General features: G+C 39.3%; 1 protein-coding gene across 4 annotated transcripts in view; it reads right to left on the bottom strand.

Annotated features, from left to right (window-relative positions):
• Positions 1–9144: 9144 nt before the first annotated feature.
• lrp8 (low density lipoprotein receptor-related protein 8, apolipoprotein e receptor) overlaps positions 9145–18772 on the bottom strand; it is a 176839-nt gene continuing 167211 nt past the window's right edge. Inside the window, exons 18-19 of one of the 4 annotated variants that reach the window (XM_034881052.1) lie at positions 17554–17744; positions 9145–15521 (exon numbers count right to left, since the gene is read on the bottom strand). In XM_034881052.1, the coding sequence (XP_034736943.1) occupies positions 15483–15521; positions 17554–17744 (230 nt within the window). In that variant the 3' untranslated portion in view covers positions 9145–15482. Of the gene's footprint in view, positions 15522–16182; positions 17745–18772 lie in introns of those variants that run through there. The other 3 variants (XM_034881053.1, XM_034881051.1, XM_034881050.1) reach the window with 3 other exon arrangements.

Below are 18772 nucleotides of genomic sequence, written 5' to 3'. Positions count from 1 at the left end.
TCCTAATATCACTGGTCCAATAGGACCACTGCCCCACTGCATTCCTTAAATTCGAACCCTTTTGAGCTGAAAGAGACTATGTGTTGTCAAAAGAAAGATCCTCACCTAACTCTGAAGTCACCATGAGCCTGTTAGCATTTAGCCAGACCCAGCATGTACCTGTTCATCTTGGGTGTGTTTGTTTTATGTCACTTAGCATGCTGGCCGGGTGGTGCATTAAATTCAACCTTTTTTTTAAAATGTGTACTCAGGTACAATAGCATAACAACACTTAAGTTAAAGTTTGAAAAAACACTCGCAATTTTCTGTGGGGCACCCGGGAAGTTCACCAGGCTGAGCGTGCACCCCATGTACAAAGGCTCAGTCCTAACCGCAGCAGCCCGGGGCCCGATTCCGACCTGCAGCCCTTTCGGAATCATAATGCGGTCTCTCCCTCTTTGATATCTTCAGCTGTCCCCTCAAATAAAACGTAATATTAAAAAAAAAAACAACATTAACAAGTACATGTTGTATGTTACTTCAGGTTTCCTACCAAAAGAAAGCTTTTTATCCATTGGACAACAACTGATTTTAAAGCATAGCAAAATTAGAATAACAACTGGAACAGTAGATGTATCTGGGCAACACTGTTCTTCTCACCAAGATGATCTTGATGGCAAAAATGTCAAATGTCAAAATTGATCTCTGCTTCAACACATCAGTTCTCTCAAAAGCAATATATTCTATACTTTCAGCCGTGTTAGCCAGCATAATGGACACAGGAATGCCTATCATTAAATAACCTTGATCATAATGCCATGACAACTGTTTGATTTTCTTTGGGACCATGTCTGCATGGAAACACCTGCCATCAATTTATCACTTTACAATATTTGTATTCTTCTTTCTCAAGTATTTACTTTGTCCTGGCAGTTGCTTGTTCATATTGAGGACTGAGTTTTAGCAGATTTTTTGTAAATTCAATTCATACAAATTTTACATTTGCCCTACGATCAGCTCAGTGACTGTAACAGATTTGTCCGATTTTAACATTGCACTCATCCGATAAAAAATAGAGTACACCTATTATTTCAGTCAAAATTCTAAAGAGTAGCCTACTAATGAAGATAGCAGCTCTGTGCTCTTCAAGTGTCAGTTGCGAAGCTATAGAAAGAAATAAAGAAATAAAGATCAAGATTTCCTTTCATTTCAGATAAATCAAGGTGTTAGAACATGCTAGCTATTAAGAAAAACAAATTAAGGTCTACAGACTGTGCATGTTAGTATCCCAGGTCAATTCAGTGTGATTTTACAATGTTTTTAATTCTGTCTGTTTCTTTTACCTCCAATTATCATTTATACCAAAGTTTGAACATACCAGATACGGCCATAAGTAAGATACTTAATATAAAACCAGATTGAGAGCCAATACATCTGAATTGGACCAGCTACTGTATACCATATACCATAGATTTATAGGGGTTACATGCAGTTTATTGTTCATATACTGTTTAACAATGATGGCAATGTTTTTATTGGAATGATTTAATTGATTAAAGCAGAATGAAAATTAATTTTGTACAGGAAACAGCTGGCCGTTAATCCCAAACTGAGAGGAGAGTGATTTGCTCTTAAATGAAGTGGATGATGTGTTTGTGTGCTGTTTATGAGATGTTCTGGCTGCAGCATTTACAAACACACACACACACACACAAACACGCACACACACACACACACAAACACACACACACACACACAAACTGGTATGTGTGTACACGCATAAACACCTGGATGCACAAACCCAAACATTGTGAGGCAATTTTGTATCACACAAAATTGTAGTATTCCCATACAGCGAGGACTGGGGATGAGAGGCTAATAAGCAAAACTGATGTTGCTCTCCTTACCACTGTTTGGAAGCCAGGAGATTGTAAAGATGCAAGCTTAATACACTGTTTGCTAATTTAGATTTATGGTACTTTTGGGTCCAAACACCCTCATCTGTCCCAGCAGGTAGAACCTTTAATTGACTTATTTCCTTGCACATTTGCAAAATAAAATCTGCAGCATAACAGAGGTTTTGGCATTTTTGTGTAATTGCATCTTACATGTTTATGTTCCTGTTGCTGGCTGCCTCTGTGGGCCACAGAGACCATTTCCGAAAGGAATAAGCCCATCATAGGGAGCGAAGAGTGAGCCCATTACAGGCATCTACTTTGTGTGGTGTATGGATGCCCTCAAACTCAACTCGCACCGGGCTCCAGTGCCTGACAATTACACTGATATACAGTGTTCATATTTGTGTGATGTGCACTTGCAAACAGGTGCAAACACACAGTGAGAGGCAGGCTTCTTATTCAAGATGTGAATAACAGTAATCCCCTCATCGTACAAGTTCTAAACACACACATGCATGCACAGATAGAGGAAATAAAATGCCCACACACACACACTCACACACACACACACACAGATGTTTTTAGTGGCCTCCCTGTCTGCCAGCACCATGATGAGAGCCGTCCTCGTTATAGCATGGAGACTTTTAACCGTAATTATCTGATAATGGCTCTTAGCCCATCTACTCCTCCTATAGTGTGTTCCAAGTCAAGCACATACACACACACACACACACACACACATGCTGGCATACAGCTATACAGAGACACAAATCCAGACAGACACACACAGCTGGACAGAAATCCATGAATCCAGACAAAGAGAAGCACCCTCAGACAAACAGACACACAAACACAGACAGGCAAACATTAGTAGTTGTCCACAGCTAAGCAGAATATACACATACACACACACACACACACACACACACACATCAACACTGACAAACACAGACAGGCACACACAGAAACAAACACAAACACACATTCACACACACACACAGACAAACAAACATACACTGTGCCATATCCCTGCTCCTCTGTCTGCCCCATGGCTAATCTGTGCAACTTATTATCCAGGAGTTAATAGGAATTGTCATCCATGAGGAAGAGAGAGGAGGAGAGAGGCAGAGTGGAGGCAGTGTGTTCACTGCATTTTTAAACAGAAAGGCACTTCATTGCAATAATTGTATGAGGCCAGATGTGGAAAATTAACTGATCTGGCTCCTTCGAAAGTCAAAACATCTTTTTGTTGCAACAAAAAGGCGCCACAGTGGGAAAGTCTTACAAAGGCAAGGGCAAAAAGTGTTGATAGAGTTAAAAGGAAATGGACCGATAAAGAGTGACATTTCACTTCATTTAATTCCATTTATTATACAGGAAAATGAAAAACATTACATTACAATATAAACGGCCTGACTCAGTTTAAAAACTGGTTTTCAGCTGGTTTCTGTTCTGCAGAAACATAAAAAGTTGAACGTAGTTACAGCACGTTGAGATTGGTCTGGACAGAAATTGACATGGACTTCACAGATTCGAATAACTAAAAAAACAATATAGTTTTGGCACATGTGGACAGAAACATTTGTACAGGACTTCAGCATGGGTTAGACTAGACAAATGCAGGCTTAGACTATACATGAGCAATTCATGTTTGCAAGTGTTAAGAAGGAGCTGTTTGTATGCCTTTTTGAAACATTTGATGGATGATAGTGTTCTGATGTAATGTGAAATTGTAATATATAAAAAGTATTTCTGACCGTAGTTGTTTTTACATGGAGGAAATGGAATAAGTGCCTGTGAGCCTGACCTAGTGAGGCGTCCTGGTCTTATGTATGTTGGGAGAAGTGCAGCAAGTGCTGGTAAGGTGGCATTGTGAATGAGTGGCTGTTCATGAAGATTTGGTAGGTCAAAGCATTGCAAGTGCAATCCAATGGTGAGACCACTTTGGAAGGTTACTGTGGATCTTGAGAGCTCAATGGTATATTCATGATATTGGTTTAGTAATTTCCTTCGTGGTAAGAGACCAAATAGAAAGACAGTAGGACATAGTTGAAAGACAATTTTAAGTAAATAGGTTTCAGAAACAGAAAAAGAAAGACATGATCCGAACTTGTTATATACACAAAGTTTTTGATTCAACTTTTTTGTCAAGTTAGAAACGTGTTCCCGGCATGTAAGGTGCAAATCAAGTAGCACACAAAGATATTTGTAAGTCTTTGTCACGACAAGTTCTTGGTTAGCAAAAGTAATAGAATCAGTAAAAAAAATCTTTTTTCTGGATGATTGAAAATACATACATTCAGTTTTCTTTACATTGTTTAAATGGTTCTTTTTCAACCAGTTGTGTAGAAGCTGAAGATCAGATGATAATTTGGAATTTATGACATCAGGATTTGAATCAGAGAGAAAAATCATAGTATCGTCAGCATACAGTAGACATTTTGAATGATTACACACTTGGGGGAAATCATTTATAAAAGAAAAAGCAAGGGTCCAAGAAGGCTGCCTTGTGGAATGCAGAGATTTCAGAGATTAGGTTGGGATTTTGGTTGCATGATTTATTTTGAAAGCTTGCAACCTGTTTGTTAGGTAGGAGGAAAGATGAAGATGAAGACCAATTCAATTATTGAAGTTTATTAAGCAAGATCTGATGGTTCACTGTGTCAAAAACTTTGTGAAAGCCAATAAAAATAGCTCCAGTGATGTGACCTTTGTTAAGAGCGTCACGTACAGGAGGAAAAATGTCGGCAGAACAAAGTGTAGGGAAAGAGCTGATGCAAATGGAAAGAACAGAAAAGGGTGGAGGGAGAGCGTTAATTTTCTTTTAACAATTACATTTTATTACACTGGTTGTGAAACCCCTTTATTTGTTAATTCTGTGAAATTGTTCACACAGAGGAGCGCCATAAACCTGCATCTCCCTCTGCAAAGCTCTCAGAGGCAGCAACACCACGGCAGAGAGGGAGAGAGTAAATGAGAGAGAGAGAAGAAGAAATAATGAAACAGGGAAAGAGAGGAGACAAGAGGAGAAAGTAATGGAGAATGATTAAAAGGAATTATTCCAGCAAACATAAGCACAGACTTTGCCTTATGTCACTTCACCCAAAGTGCAATGCCCTGAAAACAAAGTGGTGGATTCATGTTTCTTGAATGAAAGAGAGAATCAAATTGGCAGCCTGTGTTATGGTTTTGGTGTCATGTCTTGTCTTTTATTTTCTGTTGCCTGTTTATTACTCTGTTTACTGTTTCATGTCATAGTCCGTGTTTGCTCCCTTGTCTTGTCTAGCTGTAGTTCCTGTCTTGTGTTGTCCTGTGAGTGTCTGTTCTGTTTCCTGTTTTATTTTGACAGTCTGGGTTTTCTGCTTTGTTGTGTCTAGTTTTACTTCCTGTGTGTGCCCGCTCTTGTGATTACCTGATTTCCACCTGTTTCCCAGCCCTTGTGTTACCTGCCTCTTGTTTCCTCGTTACCCAGTGTATTTAGTCTTTGTGTGCCCCTCGTCAGATTATTGTAGTGTAGTGTTTGTTAGTTCCTCTGTGCCAGTTCGTGTTAGGTTCCTTGCTCCCTGGATTTCCTTTGGTCTCTGTTTTTGGTTTGTTCTGCTTTTTGTTTTAGATTCCCTGTTCCTGTTTATATACTCTATATAAGTATATACTATACTACTAAGTTTTTGCCTTACCCTCTCAGGACTTCCTTTGTTTGTTTGTAATTTGCTTTTTGTTTATTAAAACCTCAAGCTCAACTTTTGCCTGCCTGCTCGCTGCACTTGGGTCTGCCATTCCATGCAACACCTGACAGCCTGTTTGGGTTTCAGTGGCATAACATTAGCATAGTGGGGACCTCTGGGCGGCAGAGCATGAAACTGTGTGGGGTTAGCTTTGTTCTAATACTACATACTAATTATGTTTGTCTACAAAGGATCAAGCAAATGTCACTTGCATACTGAATACCCCTGATTTTTAAGTGTGCTGTTGACATAGACAGTTAAAGAAATGGACCAACAGATCCCGTTATTCTGGACAGAGACCAGTGAAGGCTGTTAGAAGCACTTTTCCAGGGATGGCTGAGTGTTACTGTGCAGCTTCTGAATTTGAGGACGTAGATGTTACATGAGCAAATTGTCTGAAAGTTGTAAGAAACCGTAATTATGTTAGGAGATAACATGGAAACAGGCTAATTACTGCTAACTAAAATGCAATTTAACATATAAATAAACCTAAACAGCTAAAGTAAGTAGAAACTGTCTGACAATAGGGGGATTTGTTGACTATGCGACAGCAAGTCGCTTGGTAGTGACCCAATTGTAAGTCTATGTTTTACCAAAACGCCTGCTATGGGGCCATCACGTGAGATACAATGTAATAGAGCCTTTTTGTAAAAAGAAAGTTTTTACACGCCTCAGATGTAAAGTTATCCTCTGTCAAAGTGGCGCTGAAATTAGGGTGACCTTGTTTTGATTTCCAAAAGAGAAGACACTAAGATTATTAGACACGCAACAAAGTAACGTAGCATTGTGTGTAAAGTGCCAGTCAATTTAAGTACACGCTTATAATGGTTCCATGAAAAACAGCAAAAAAATTGACATTTTCGTTAAAAAAAGGACATGTCCGGGCAAAGGAGGATGTTTGGTCACCCTAGCCAAAATGAATGGCAGTCAATGGAATGCTAACAGTGGGTGAATGCTTGGTAGCACTGAAATGGTGCCATAGGAGCTACGATTCGTGGACGCTCGCTTACCCCTTGGCTGTTGATGTTTTATTGTCCCACAACGTAAACAATGAAACCAAATTGTGGATGGTGGTGAAATAGTTCCAAAAGAACACTCCCAAACAAAAATCCTGTTCAATCGATTGTGCTACGAAACAGCTGACTATATGATGTACACATCCAGCAGACATGAAGGAACACGAGCATTCATTTGAAGTCATGTTTCTGTGTAAGTAGAAAATAGGGTCTCATTTTAGCTCTGTTTTTGTCTCCACCAACTTCTGAGTGAAGCAGCTCTTTAGCTGTCAAATGCTCCATGATCAGAAGCTACTCTAACTTTGTCTGTTCTTTGGTGCAGGCCGTAAAACTAGGTTTTAAGCTGTAGTGCATGGGGGGGAAGGGGTTAAACAATGCTGTCATCTTAATTGAAAAATCACCAGAATTTCTATTATAAATTAGATTGAAATAATTGTGTTTCAACCTAATGCAAAGTCATGAAACCTTTTATACCCCCATGAACAAATTGAAATGTGCAGCTAAAATAGAGCTGTTCTCTGGGAAGGAAGAGATGAGCACGCTAAGGTCAGTTGTGCTATTCCAAAATTAATTTCCATAAGTAGAGTTGTCATACCAGGCTCCCAAAATATTTTATTCATGTTTAAGTGACAGGTGAGGAGTGGAGATTTTCTGCACTCAGCCACCTGGATGACCCACTAACTCTAATTGTTAACTAATAGAGTCCGACATTAGGTCCATTTAGCAGGGGAGAGGAAACTAGTTGGAGAGGTTGTGTGGAATAAGGCTGGATTGCAGTACTAGTGCTAGTGGATAAGTGTCTTCCTCTTTTTTTTTGCCATTGCTGGAGTCAAAACCAGCAAAAAGTAGTTGATTTTTGGAAGCTTATGAAAGTTGGTAGAATAACAATCTCTGACAAACATCAGGTGCAATAGTAAGAAATACTGCTTTATCTTTAAATTTAGGAGCATACGTTTTAGTTAAAGGAATGACTGGTTAAAAAGCTGACTATGGCACCATATTTTTTTAACCCACTGCCCTCCTCAGGATAGCGGTCACCCATCATGTGATATATATAGTGTTTCAATCAAACAATGTTAGCGGCCCTTCTTGGCTATGTATGGCCCTCTCTATGGAATATGTTTCTATGTTCATGCTGATTGGCCTGAGAACTCTTATTTCAAACACCTTTCCTTGACTCTACATGTCTACACTGTTAAATTTGGAATTTCTAACATTTCTATTTCAACCCTCTAAAAATGGCTCAAGATGAAATTCAAAGGGATAGTTTGAAATATGCTGCAGTCTGCTTAGACACTGAGGTACAGTTATAGCGCATGACACTATAACGCTTTGATCCACCGTGAGTACCTCAGTTATCATGAATCTTCAATGAAACCCTTGCCTTCTGTAATGCCCGGGGAGATGGCAGTGCGGGGCACCGACAGGGTTGAATCTTCAATGAAGAGCAGCAGCAACCCTGTAACAATGGGCAGGCCAAAGAGCATCGATAGCCTCAGCCAACTCTCCCCGCCAGCTCATCCATCAAACCCCCAGTCTTCTCAACTCTCCAGTGATTTCACACATCCCCCGTCTCTTGCTTCTTTTCCCCCTTGGTTACACTGTCAGCCAATTTTACCCTCGTACTTTAGTTCCATTTCTTCTTACCTTTACTGTAACTTGTCTGGTCTTTTTCTCTGGAGAGTATCATAAACAAAGAGGAGATAAACACAGGTTTACCAGGTAAACCAGTACACCCTCTATGGTAAACAATGTTTCATATTGGAGTTCTTTAATTTCAAGGATAGAGGGTGTTGTATGCTCCACAGATTGTAAAAACCCTCTGAGGAAAAACCTTGAGGTTACTGAACTAAACAAGTTGGTAACAACCAGAAACACATTTTGGGTGGGCGGGTTTGGAAGCGCTGTCATTTTACAAAGCCTCCAAAGCCCATTTACTTCAGTAACCAACTTTATGTCATGTCGACAAATATTTTCAAACGGCAGAAATATTATCCATGTATGCATTCTGCCATACCTCAAACGCCTATTATACATTTTTTAAACCTTTTTCTGCAGAGCAAAGTAAAACGCTAAAGTGACCGACATAGAGCGCTACCTTTTACAGACAAAGTGCTTTACAATTTCCTTCTTATTTGCAATGTTAGATACTGGCTTGCTGATCAGGAGCTACTAGTATTTTTTGCTTTGCAACAATAACTTATATAACAAAAATGAAGTATCCCAAAACTATTTTTACTTAAGGCAGTCTTAGTTTAAACTTTTACAGGAAAGATAGCTGACCTGAGCTTTAAGTCAAGCAAAAGCTCATGAAATGTGGCAAGTGCTGTAAATAAAAGATAACAAGTAAAACCACTTTAGTGAAATTTAAATGCACTAAAATTCAGAGACCAAAGTGCAAATGTTATACTTTTAATGTGTTACTTGAATGCATGATACTAAACTATAAAGGTTCACGCTTCCTTGGTAAAAAAAAACACAAGAAGGCAACATCCAGATGTGACACAGAGAGACAAATAGGTTGGACAGTTTTTATAAATTTAATATATCAATATATAGAGATATTTATCAACAGCTTGATTTCATAGAAACGTGAGTGTGACCATTTTGGCATACAAGTACAGATATTCCATGTAAGTACAGAAGTTGCTAAGTTTTCACCTCCCCCCACCCCGACCCTTCAACACTTCACTACCCCCCCGCAGACACATAACACAGAAAAACAAAAAGAATAAAAAAAAGTATACAGGAGCACAAAACAAGGCACCAATAAATTAAAACTATAACCCCTCTTCTTTTAAACACACAACAAAATCTATTTAACAGAATTAAATGCAGTATGAACACTACAGATCTGCAATGCCGTTAAAAAGCTAACAAAAAACAAACGGAACAGACAGGAGAAAAAGTAAAATAAAAACACTTTGGCAGATTATTAATTTTTAGTTACAATCAAGTAGTAAATAAATCCAGTGCTCTTGTGTACAAATAAATTCATATATAGTCTACACTCCTTTTCACCCCAAAGGTTTATGTACATCTTTTTTTTACAGATACATTTTAAACATTATCAAAAGTTTTTTGCTGTATGAAAACGTATTTACAAGTCATGATTCAAAACCGTTGGGCTGTAACATTGGACCCCCCCTCCCTCTTATTTCTCCCCTCCTAAGAACGTTATCGCTTTACACAGTGCAGAAGGCTTCTTGAAAAGTTTTGTGCAACAAACAGCATAAAAAAATGCCTGTCGTATGGCTGTGGAATGGACAGAACCCTGGATGGTTTTTTGAGATTTCCTTGCAGGCAATGACAACATTTTGGCTAAATACAGGTAGACAGTTTTGCAAAAATTGGAGCCAATAGTTTCTTATATTTGCAGCAATTTACTCCCACCTCAATCACTGCTGAAGTAAAATGTCTAAATCTGTCACAATAGTTTTATATCAAATTGTTGCCTCGTTATATCATCATCCCAACCTATAAAAAAGATTTACACACAGATTTTACAACTTCCCCGTTGCTGTCTTCTTCCCCCAACCTTCATTTTATACTGACTGGTAGAAAAATGTAGGTGACTGAACACTGCCCTTCAAGTAATCAAACATCAAGTAGATCAAATATGAAACTGAGCATGGTTTGGCAAGGAGAGAGAGAAAGCAACAACTACAGCTTACAGACTAATAGTTCAAAAAACGCGTGGTAATAAGAGGAAACAGTTGGTAAAGGAAAGTCACTAGGTTACCAAGAGCTAATTGCCAGCCAAGTACAGTCAATGAGGGCTCCTTCCACAGTCCTGTAGCTGGGGGGTGAGGTGGGGGCTGCTTTTCCTGGCTGAGCGTGCTTTACGTCTGTTTGCTGGTTCATGCCTTGGAGGGGGTTTCCCCCGAGCTCTGGCCGTTTCCTTGTTATTTTGGGGATTCCGGGTTATTCCCTTCCAGTTTTTTCTCCCAGAGTGTGTGTGTATGTTTGGCGATCCAAAGACTGATGGCCCTTGCCAAAGGAAATATGTCAATGGCTGAGATGAAGATGGGAGTGCACATAGACAGCAATGCTGACTTGAAGCCTTATACTTGAAGCCTTACAGCTGGCATCACGTTTGATACATTGCATGAGGAAGTAAAGTGGTGGAGAGAGGTGAGTCATGTTAGAAAGCAGTCAGAGCATCCTAGTTAAAAGTGGCATGGGTCAGATTCCCTGCTCAGAAAAGATAGAATAAAACATTTAGAAGAGCGCAGAGAGGAAGAGAGGGACATGCGACGGGACAGTTCAAAACACAGGGAGCACAAATCAGAAAAACTAAAATTATGCTGGATTATGGGTTATCACGGCTGTTAGAATTTGCTACAGTGAGTTTATAATGCAACATTGTTCCTATAACATAAACCAGACAACATTTTGTTATGGACAGCTTGACATAATTTAAGTGTGATAGTAACCTGCCTATTATGCATTAGGGTTTTGCGAGGAACATTCCAATGCTTTATGAATGTGTGAGTTAAATCTATAGATGAATAGGCCTGCACAACATAGGAATTTTACTGAGCAGGGGTGTATGTCTTCTTGGATTCTCAGAACACAGGTTGTGTTGCACCAGTTGTTTGTAAATCTTTCACTATGGTGTAATTTCCAATGGGGACAGGGGGACATGTCCCTGTCCACTTCTCAAAATCCTATTTGTGTCCCCTTCACTTTCAAAGTAGTTTTGATATTATTTTGATTTATGACTCTCTGTGATTGACACCTATTTTAAGCAATAAAGAAAGTAAGAAATGTTTTCTTATACACAATTATTTTTTGCATAATATATCATTATGGTCAACCTAATTATTTCTCTGATTTTGTATGACATTTGTCCCTATAAATGAATTTAGAAATGCAGGAAATGGGATTCAAATCGAAAAAAAAAACAATTCTGGCGGAGGACCCTCAGACCCCTGGTGTTGTGTCCCCCCTAAAACCAAGGTTACACCTTTTACACACACAGTTGTGTGTAAAGTCCTTGTAAAGTAAAGTAAAGTTTTAGTAACAAAAAGCTAATGTAGTTTTAAACTAGTGATTTGTTAAATTGGGTTTCACCATTAAAACATGAGGAAGGCCTCAGCTAGTAAAGCTGTGAGTACTGTGTCACTGTTAAGAAACGTCTGCTGTGTTGACCAAGCACAAGCAATCAACTATTCAAACAGAAGTCACAAAAAGAATTTTAGTAGCGACAAATCGCTATGCAAGTTCCATGTGTGTTTGTGTGATCACAGCTTGTTTTAATTTGGCGATGCATCAATCTCCACAGAAGTTGGAATTTACAAACTGCTGGTGTAACCACACCCCTTAACTTCAAAACTGCAGACACTACTGCCTTCACACTTCAAGTTAATAATAATACAAAATAAAAAATGTCCTTGTCATACCGGTTTTACAGTAACTAAACAACTGAACATAATATATGTACAGAAAGCACACACACACACACACACACGCACACGCGCACACACACACACACACACACACACACACTCAATCCTTAAGCATGAGGAAGAGTTCTCATCTTGATCGTGTTATGTTGTTTATAGAGCTGACTGATCGTAAAACTATGATTTTGCTGCCATTAAGGCATTGATAAGGCCCTAAATGATTCCCAACAATATCAATCAAGAATGTCCAGACAGCGTACTGTCAAAGCATGTCCTCTACTACCAGTTCAATTATTACCTACAATGTGATGAATGATATCAGTCCCTTTCCGGACCTGTTTAGCGTCCTTCAAGGCGGCTCTCGAGGTGGCCACAAAGTCGACCAGCCAATCTGTCTTCACACTGTAGCAATAATAACATTTCTACAATGCCACGCTCAGTCACCTCAATGAATAAGCAATTTATTCTCCTAACTGCAAACCCTCCATATGGAACCTCCCTATGGAACTCCATTAGACCCGCAGCAAACATAGACATGAAGGAAACTATGTGGAGTGAGCTCAGGGTTCAATCCATCATTGGGTTTGTGATTTATTTAACTTTAAATTCACAAAGATAACTGACCTGTTTCATCTTTCTTGGCATTTTACATCATCTTAATCTTACCTTAATGATTTAGAATTAGTTTTTTTTTTTTTTTACGGAAACACATGGAATTTTATACCAACATGTTACCAGTTCATACCAAAATGAAACTGTGCCAATTCAAACCGTCTCCTACATGTCAATATTCTACCAACAAAACAACTAATTAACCGGGAATATTCTGAGCTGAGACACAGTTTTCTCCACTGTGTAATGCATTTTAGTTGGCTTTATCTGTGCAAGGTTAAGATGAAGGGAGATGGCTTCCCCTTAGTGCTCAATCCTGCTCATTAGATAGACGTAGGGGAGTGCAGTCCTGGAGAGGACTATCATTTCCCTGTCTAGCATGCCATTTGGCAGATCCCATTCATAGAAACCCCCTACTGTGAATTATAAACTAAGAGAAGAAAGTGGCATCCTTCTGAGGGAGGTGAGAGAGAATGACTGTCAGAGACTTGCGACACAACATCAGCAGAAATCCAGCAAAATGAATGGCACACTATTTATCTTCCAAGCACAAACCTGTTTGCATACAGTTTAATCTAAATCCTGGCAGTCATTTCCTGCCTACCTTTGTCTTTGTCTGTTTCCTTCTTCCTCCATTGTGGTTCTGAGCATTCACACTGAGCAAACATTTCCATGAAACAGTGAGATCCATGAATAATAACTACCATTAATCAACTGTTTGTATATATGCACATACTGTCTGTATAGTAAGATGAATGCATATGCCGAGTCTACAGCCTACAATGGAAGACTTTAATCTTTGCATTCTATACTTGTTTTTGCTCGTTATTAAAAAAGACTGACCATCTTAAAAACAAAAGCGTTTCTTAGCTCAGTTCATATGAAGTGCCACATTGTTCTGATTTTTTATTATTATGATGGAAGACCTCTATAATAAAGCCTTATATGTGTGCTTAGCACCTTCAAGATGCCCAGTATTGAAATTCAATCCAGGACAGAAAAGTTGTTATTCTGCCATAACTCGTAACAGCCATCATATAAACGTGTCGTAACGGACTCCAGTAATTTACTATTACATGTCATGAGCAATTTTTGCAACAGTCACTAGGCATTAATTCCATTTGATTCAGTGGGCTGGAAGCATGTCTGTGGCAAGCCAATGAAATATCAGCTCTTTACGCTGGTTTACACACTTCCTCTCTATCCAGCTTTCAAATCAAATCAGTGCTCGGCTCAGTCAGCCTTGGCGTATTACTTATCTACTCATACAAAACAAGGCCACTAACAAACATACTTTAGAGTTAGTGACAGCGGAAAGTGATCCCTTTCAAATGTGGAGTCTTTTTCTATTCTAAATGATGTATTGTTTCTTTTTATTGTTTTATGTTATATGTGTAATAAAAGACAAAACAAAAAAAACACACACCATCTCATCAAGAAAACACACAGCCAAGATAGGGGGCTAAAGAAGGAGAAATAATCATGCTAAGAAACACCAAAAACAGTGCTGTGAATCCACTAAAATGCTGCGATTGATGTTTGCTGGGAAGTTAGGAAACCATGTTATGTCAAATGATAGAAAAAGTGACGTCGTGGGAGCTATACCTATAAGAATAATGTAGTGCTAAAGACTACTGGAGCTAAAATATATTTGTTGCAATAGATCAGTACGCTGCTTGCTTTCTCATACTTCATTTTCTTATACTTCATCCCTACAGGATTCCAATACAGAATGCACAACTATGCATTTAAATGTAAACATATGCAGAAATTATAACTGTCCTGTCTTCTGAATTTAAAAAAAATGTTTTCGTTTTTGTCATGCTCAACGCTAGGGTCTAAAGTCAAAAGACCTCAGTACCTCAAAGCATCACTGATATCTCAAAAAGGGTTTTACCTTTAAAATACTGATTGTAGCAGACACAAACAAAAACTCAGGAACGCGGGAGTCCTAACACCTGCCACAAATGAGCAAACAATCCCAAATTCATTATGCCTTTTCTGACCTACTGTGTTTTTGCCTTGAGGCACTACCCTCTGGTGGGACAAATCCTCCTATTACCCTCAAAAGAAACAGACACCCTAGTAACTGCTGCACCCCAAAATCCCCTCCAAAATGCAAGCAACCCCATCATTTATTTCTGTCTTCTTTCCCCTTGGCTATATTTAGCTTTGCCTGCCTACATACAATGCCAAGGGAAGATTTTGACTGGCTGTGTGGGAAAAAGAACGACACTCCCCTGTTTGAAAAAAATCTGTAATGTCAACTCGAGATGTAAAGGGACTATGAAGAAAATAACATCCTTGCCTTCAACTCTATATCCTTGCAAACCTGAACAAATCTGAATGTAATTCTGTAGCACTGAGATATGCTGATTACATATTTACAACAGGAAACATATAAATAAATAAAACGCAATATGAGGAATTCAAAATAATTCCAATGTAGGGTGGTCGGAAATCCATCTATTTACAGTGTGCACGGAGACAGCCAAATGAGGTTAGTTTGAACAAAATTATCAAGCAGCATTTTACACACCACTACAGCTAACAAGTGGCAGAGAGAAGAGAGGAGTGGAGCAGAGACTAATAATAAACTAGCACTAAGGGAAGTAGTAGTGGCTAGTAGTGGTAGTAATGTTACCCCAGTGGAGAAAGTAGGAGAGGAAGGGGGATTTACAAGAAGTACATGTCATCCCTGCTCCTCAAAAAGGGGGAGGCATAATAAGGACCCCGTTCACTTTCTCCTCTGCGTTGTACTGGCCTCATTGTAGTGGTGTAGAGGCTGTGGTGAGAGGAGGGGCCAGGATGGGATTGGGAAGGGGAGCAGGCTGCATCCCCCCCTCAGGGATAGCCATCATCCTCCAGACTGAGTGCCACGCGCTGCAAACAGCAGATAAAAAGACTGTTACCACAGTAGGCTGGTGAAAGCAAGAGAGAGAGAGAGAATTGAGATGACAAAAGAAAAAAAAGCAGCATGATGGACAAAAAATAAAGAAATAAATCAGGAGAAAAAGAAAGAGATTCAAGCGTAGATGGTCCCCGGAAAATTAATGGCAGGTTCATATGGAATCCATTTCTCCTGCTCCTTTTTGCAGTTCTCAATTCTCTCTCATCTCCCTGACCTTCCCCTTCTCCTCTTTCCAATTCCACCCTTGTTCATTCCCTCCTTCTCTGGCTGCTCCTATGTGAAGAATGCAGGATGCCTGCCTACGGCTGAAAATGTCTGGCCCACATATTGCCAACATGATTTCTCTGCCTATCTGAGTTGCCACACTGACACGAAAAGAAAGAAAAGGAGAGGAAATGAAGAAAACAAGAAAAAAAGAAAAAAATCAAGACAATAAAAGAGATTTGTGAATATGTAAATAATAAAACTGGGAAATGAACGAGAGAGAAAGAGAGAGAGAGAGAGAGAGAGAGATAGAGAGAGAGTATAGTTCCCTCTTTGCAGCCCATCACTGAGGGCAGTTGTTTGTTCGACCTTGAATCTTAATACGTCTCTGTAGTGCACCTGTTTCCTGTGTGTATATATGTGTGTGTGTGTGTGTGTGTGTGTGTGTGTGTGTGTGTCTCCAGCCTGTCATCTACCAATGATACCCAGAATTCTTTGCCTCCTTTCTCTCTGGAGCAACACAAAGAAATCTGTGTTACCATGCCAACCGATCAAAGCCGTAGACTCCCACCCCCCAATAATCCGTTTTGGCTGCCCTTCCCTGCCTGCTTTCCAATACCTAAAACAACAAATATATTCGATAAATGTTAAGTGTCCTGTACATTTCAGTGCATTTTTGTGCAAATCACAGCTGGCGTTGTTTCTGATTGTTTGAGATTGTAGAAAATGCCGCTTCATGCCTGATAAGTGATTCTCAAAAATGCATCTGCATTAATGAAAAATCAACAGGGTTGTATGCAAGTCATGAAAGGTGGAGATCCATGGTTTCTGCAACCGCACTCAAGATAGAATATGAGATAAATTATTTTCTGATTTGTGCTCCCATTTTAATCCTCCATGATTTATTTACACTGGAACAAAAAAATAAAATCAAGCAATGTCATGATGTTACTATCTACTCTAGAAATACAATTTATTTATAGAATGGTTGAGCCCAATCCTCTGCTCTCCTTTCAGTCTTCAAAGACTCAACACTAAAAAAATGTATTCTACTAAGAAATGAATACCATTACACTGCATCAACACAGCAGTAATTATTTGAGCATCAGTGCCCCTCTGATGTCCGAATGACTGTTTGCTCTAATTTTTGGCAGCAAACATAACAAAGAAACATCCACAAAATTCCTCTCTGACAAGGATGTTACCTTGAACCACGTATTTTCTCTTGGACATAAATTAAAGTATTGCATCAGCTGCTTCTGTAAACAAAGATGATATGGGTTTGAGTAATGAGTTTTTTTAGAAAATGGCGGCCTCATAAGAAACGTCGCCCAGAAACAGAACAAACACTTCAACCACCAGAACAACACATCACAATGTACAAGTAAATGGGGTGGCAGGTTGGCAACAAAGGTGATGGTGATAAACATATGTACTGTAGGATTATAGTCATGAACGTGGAATACATGTGAACATGATGTTCTGGTGAAGGGCTGATTGTATGTGTGTGTATGATTGGTGTTTTTCAGTAAATACGGCAAAAATATGATGTGTGAGACTGTGTGCGTGTGTAAGCCTGTTCTTTCATTCCACCAGGCCTACGTGTACAACAAACGGGCATTCCAAACCCCTGCCCATCCTCCCATATCCAAAATAATCCAAACTGCTTAATTTCTGCTGCAGCTTCTCTCATTTTCCGCTGGAGAGCATCGGTGCCCCTGAGTACCAGTGAGAGTTGCTGTCTGTGACACCGCCCCCTAGTGGAAGCGCTATGAATGGCTGACTGTGGCTGTCACTCACTGCCGGGTAAACGTGGCCTATGGACTCGCTGTGCCGCCCGATGTGGATTTCATCGTCGTCGTCCTCTGTGGTTTTGCGGTAAACAGGGTTGTCGAAGTTCATGCTCTTGGTGTTCTTGCGCCGCCAGTTGCGCCAAACCAGGTACCCGCCGGTGCAGAGTAATCCGATGACCACTGTGGCAAGGATAGGGACTGCATGTGTTTAACACACACACAACAACAACACACGGCGGGAGCGTTAACACAGCCCAGGGGACACAGAGCGGCGCTTTGAGCACTCACATGTACACAAACACGCCTTGCACACTTTACTCGATGTAAGTAGGGCTCATTATCTTCTGTCTTTATTTTTCAAAATTGTTTCTAATGTACACCTGTAAGACAGGTTTTGGAGGCGAAACATTGGTGGCCTCTGACACCTTGTTAGTTTCTTTTGCTAATTTGGTTAATTGCTTTTAGCATAAAATGAATTGCGTTATAACAGTAAATGTTATGGTAGCAAAAAAAACTAAATATTGGTGTTCATAATGTTGTCTAAAACCTATTTGTAAAATAAAACATAGGAATATAATTTACAGCACAAACACTTCCGCTGAAATCATTTTTCTTGTAATTAGGGCCGCACAATAGGAGGAAAATCTGCAATATGCGATAATGTTGTTGAATGGCGCAATAACAATATCACTTGCAATACATAAACAGTGTACTTTAAGTTACTCAGTTCTGCAGCTTCTAGTATTCTGCTGAAATAAAATAAATTGCTTTTTGAATTTGAAAAAATTTAATTGGACAAATTGAAGATTGAATTGAATATAAAAGTCACCTCTAAAGAAAACCCATGACAGCTACATTTTACAGAGAAGTTTTCTACAGATTTTTTTCCGCAACCAACACAAAAATCTCTGACTGTCTACATTGCAACCTTTTTTGATATGGTTATTTATATCACGATGATGATTAAAAAAACAATTTATTGTCATTACTACTTCTAATTACATCAAGGCCCTAAAAGTACTTGAACAGCTTGTTTGTGCTTCTCTTGACTCTAATATGCAGAGAATATCCTCAAATGTGCTTACCAAGAGAATACTTTGTTTACTGTAGCTAAACTGCGGTGATCAGCGCAGCAAACTCTTTGATGCATGAGGACATAAAGTCCTTGTAAAATCAGCTTATAGCAGGATTACCCACAGTGTTTTACATTGGAGGTGTGCCACCTT

The sequence above is a fragment of the Etheostoma cragini genome, chromosome 9 (assembly GCF_013103735.1).
Source record: "Etheostoma cragini isolate CJK2018 chromosome 9, CSU_Ecrag_1.0, whole genome shotgun sequence".
In the NCBI taxonomy this organism is placed as follows: Eukaryota; Metazoa; Chordata; class Actinopteri; order Perciformes; family Percidae; genus Etheostoma; species Etheostoma cragini.
Note: the sequence above shows the minus strand (reverse complement) of the source record. Positions and strands in the feature narration are given on the sequence as shown.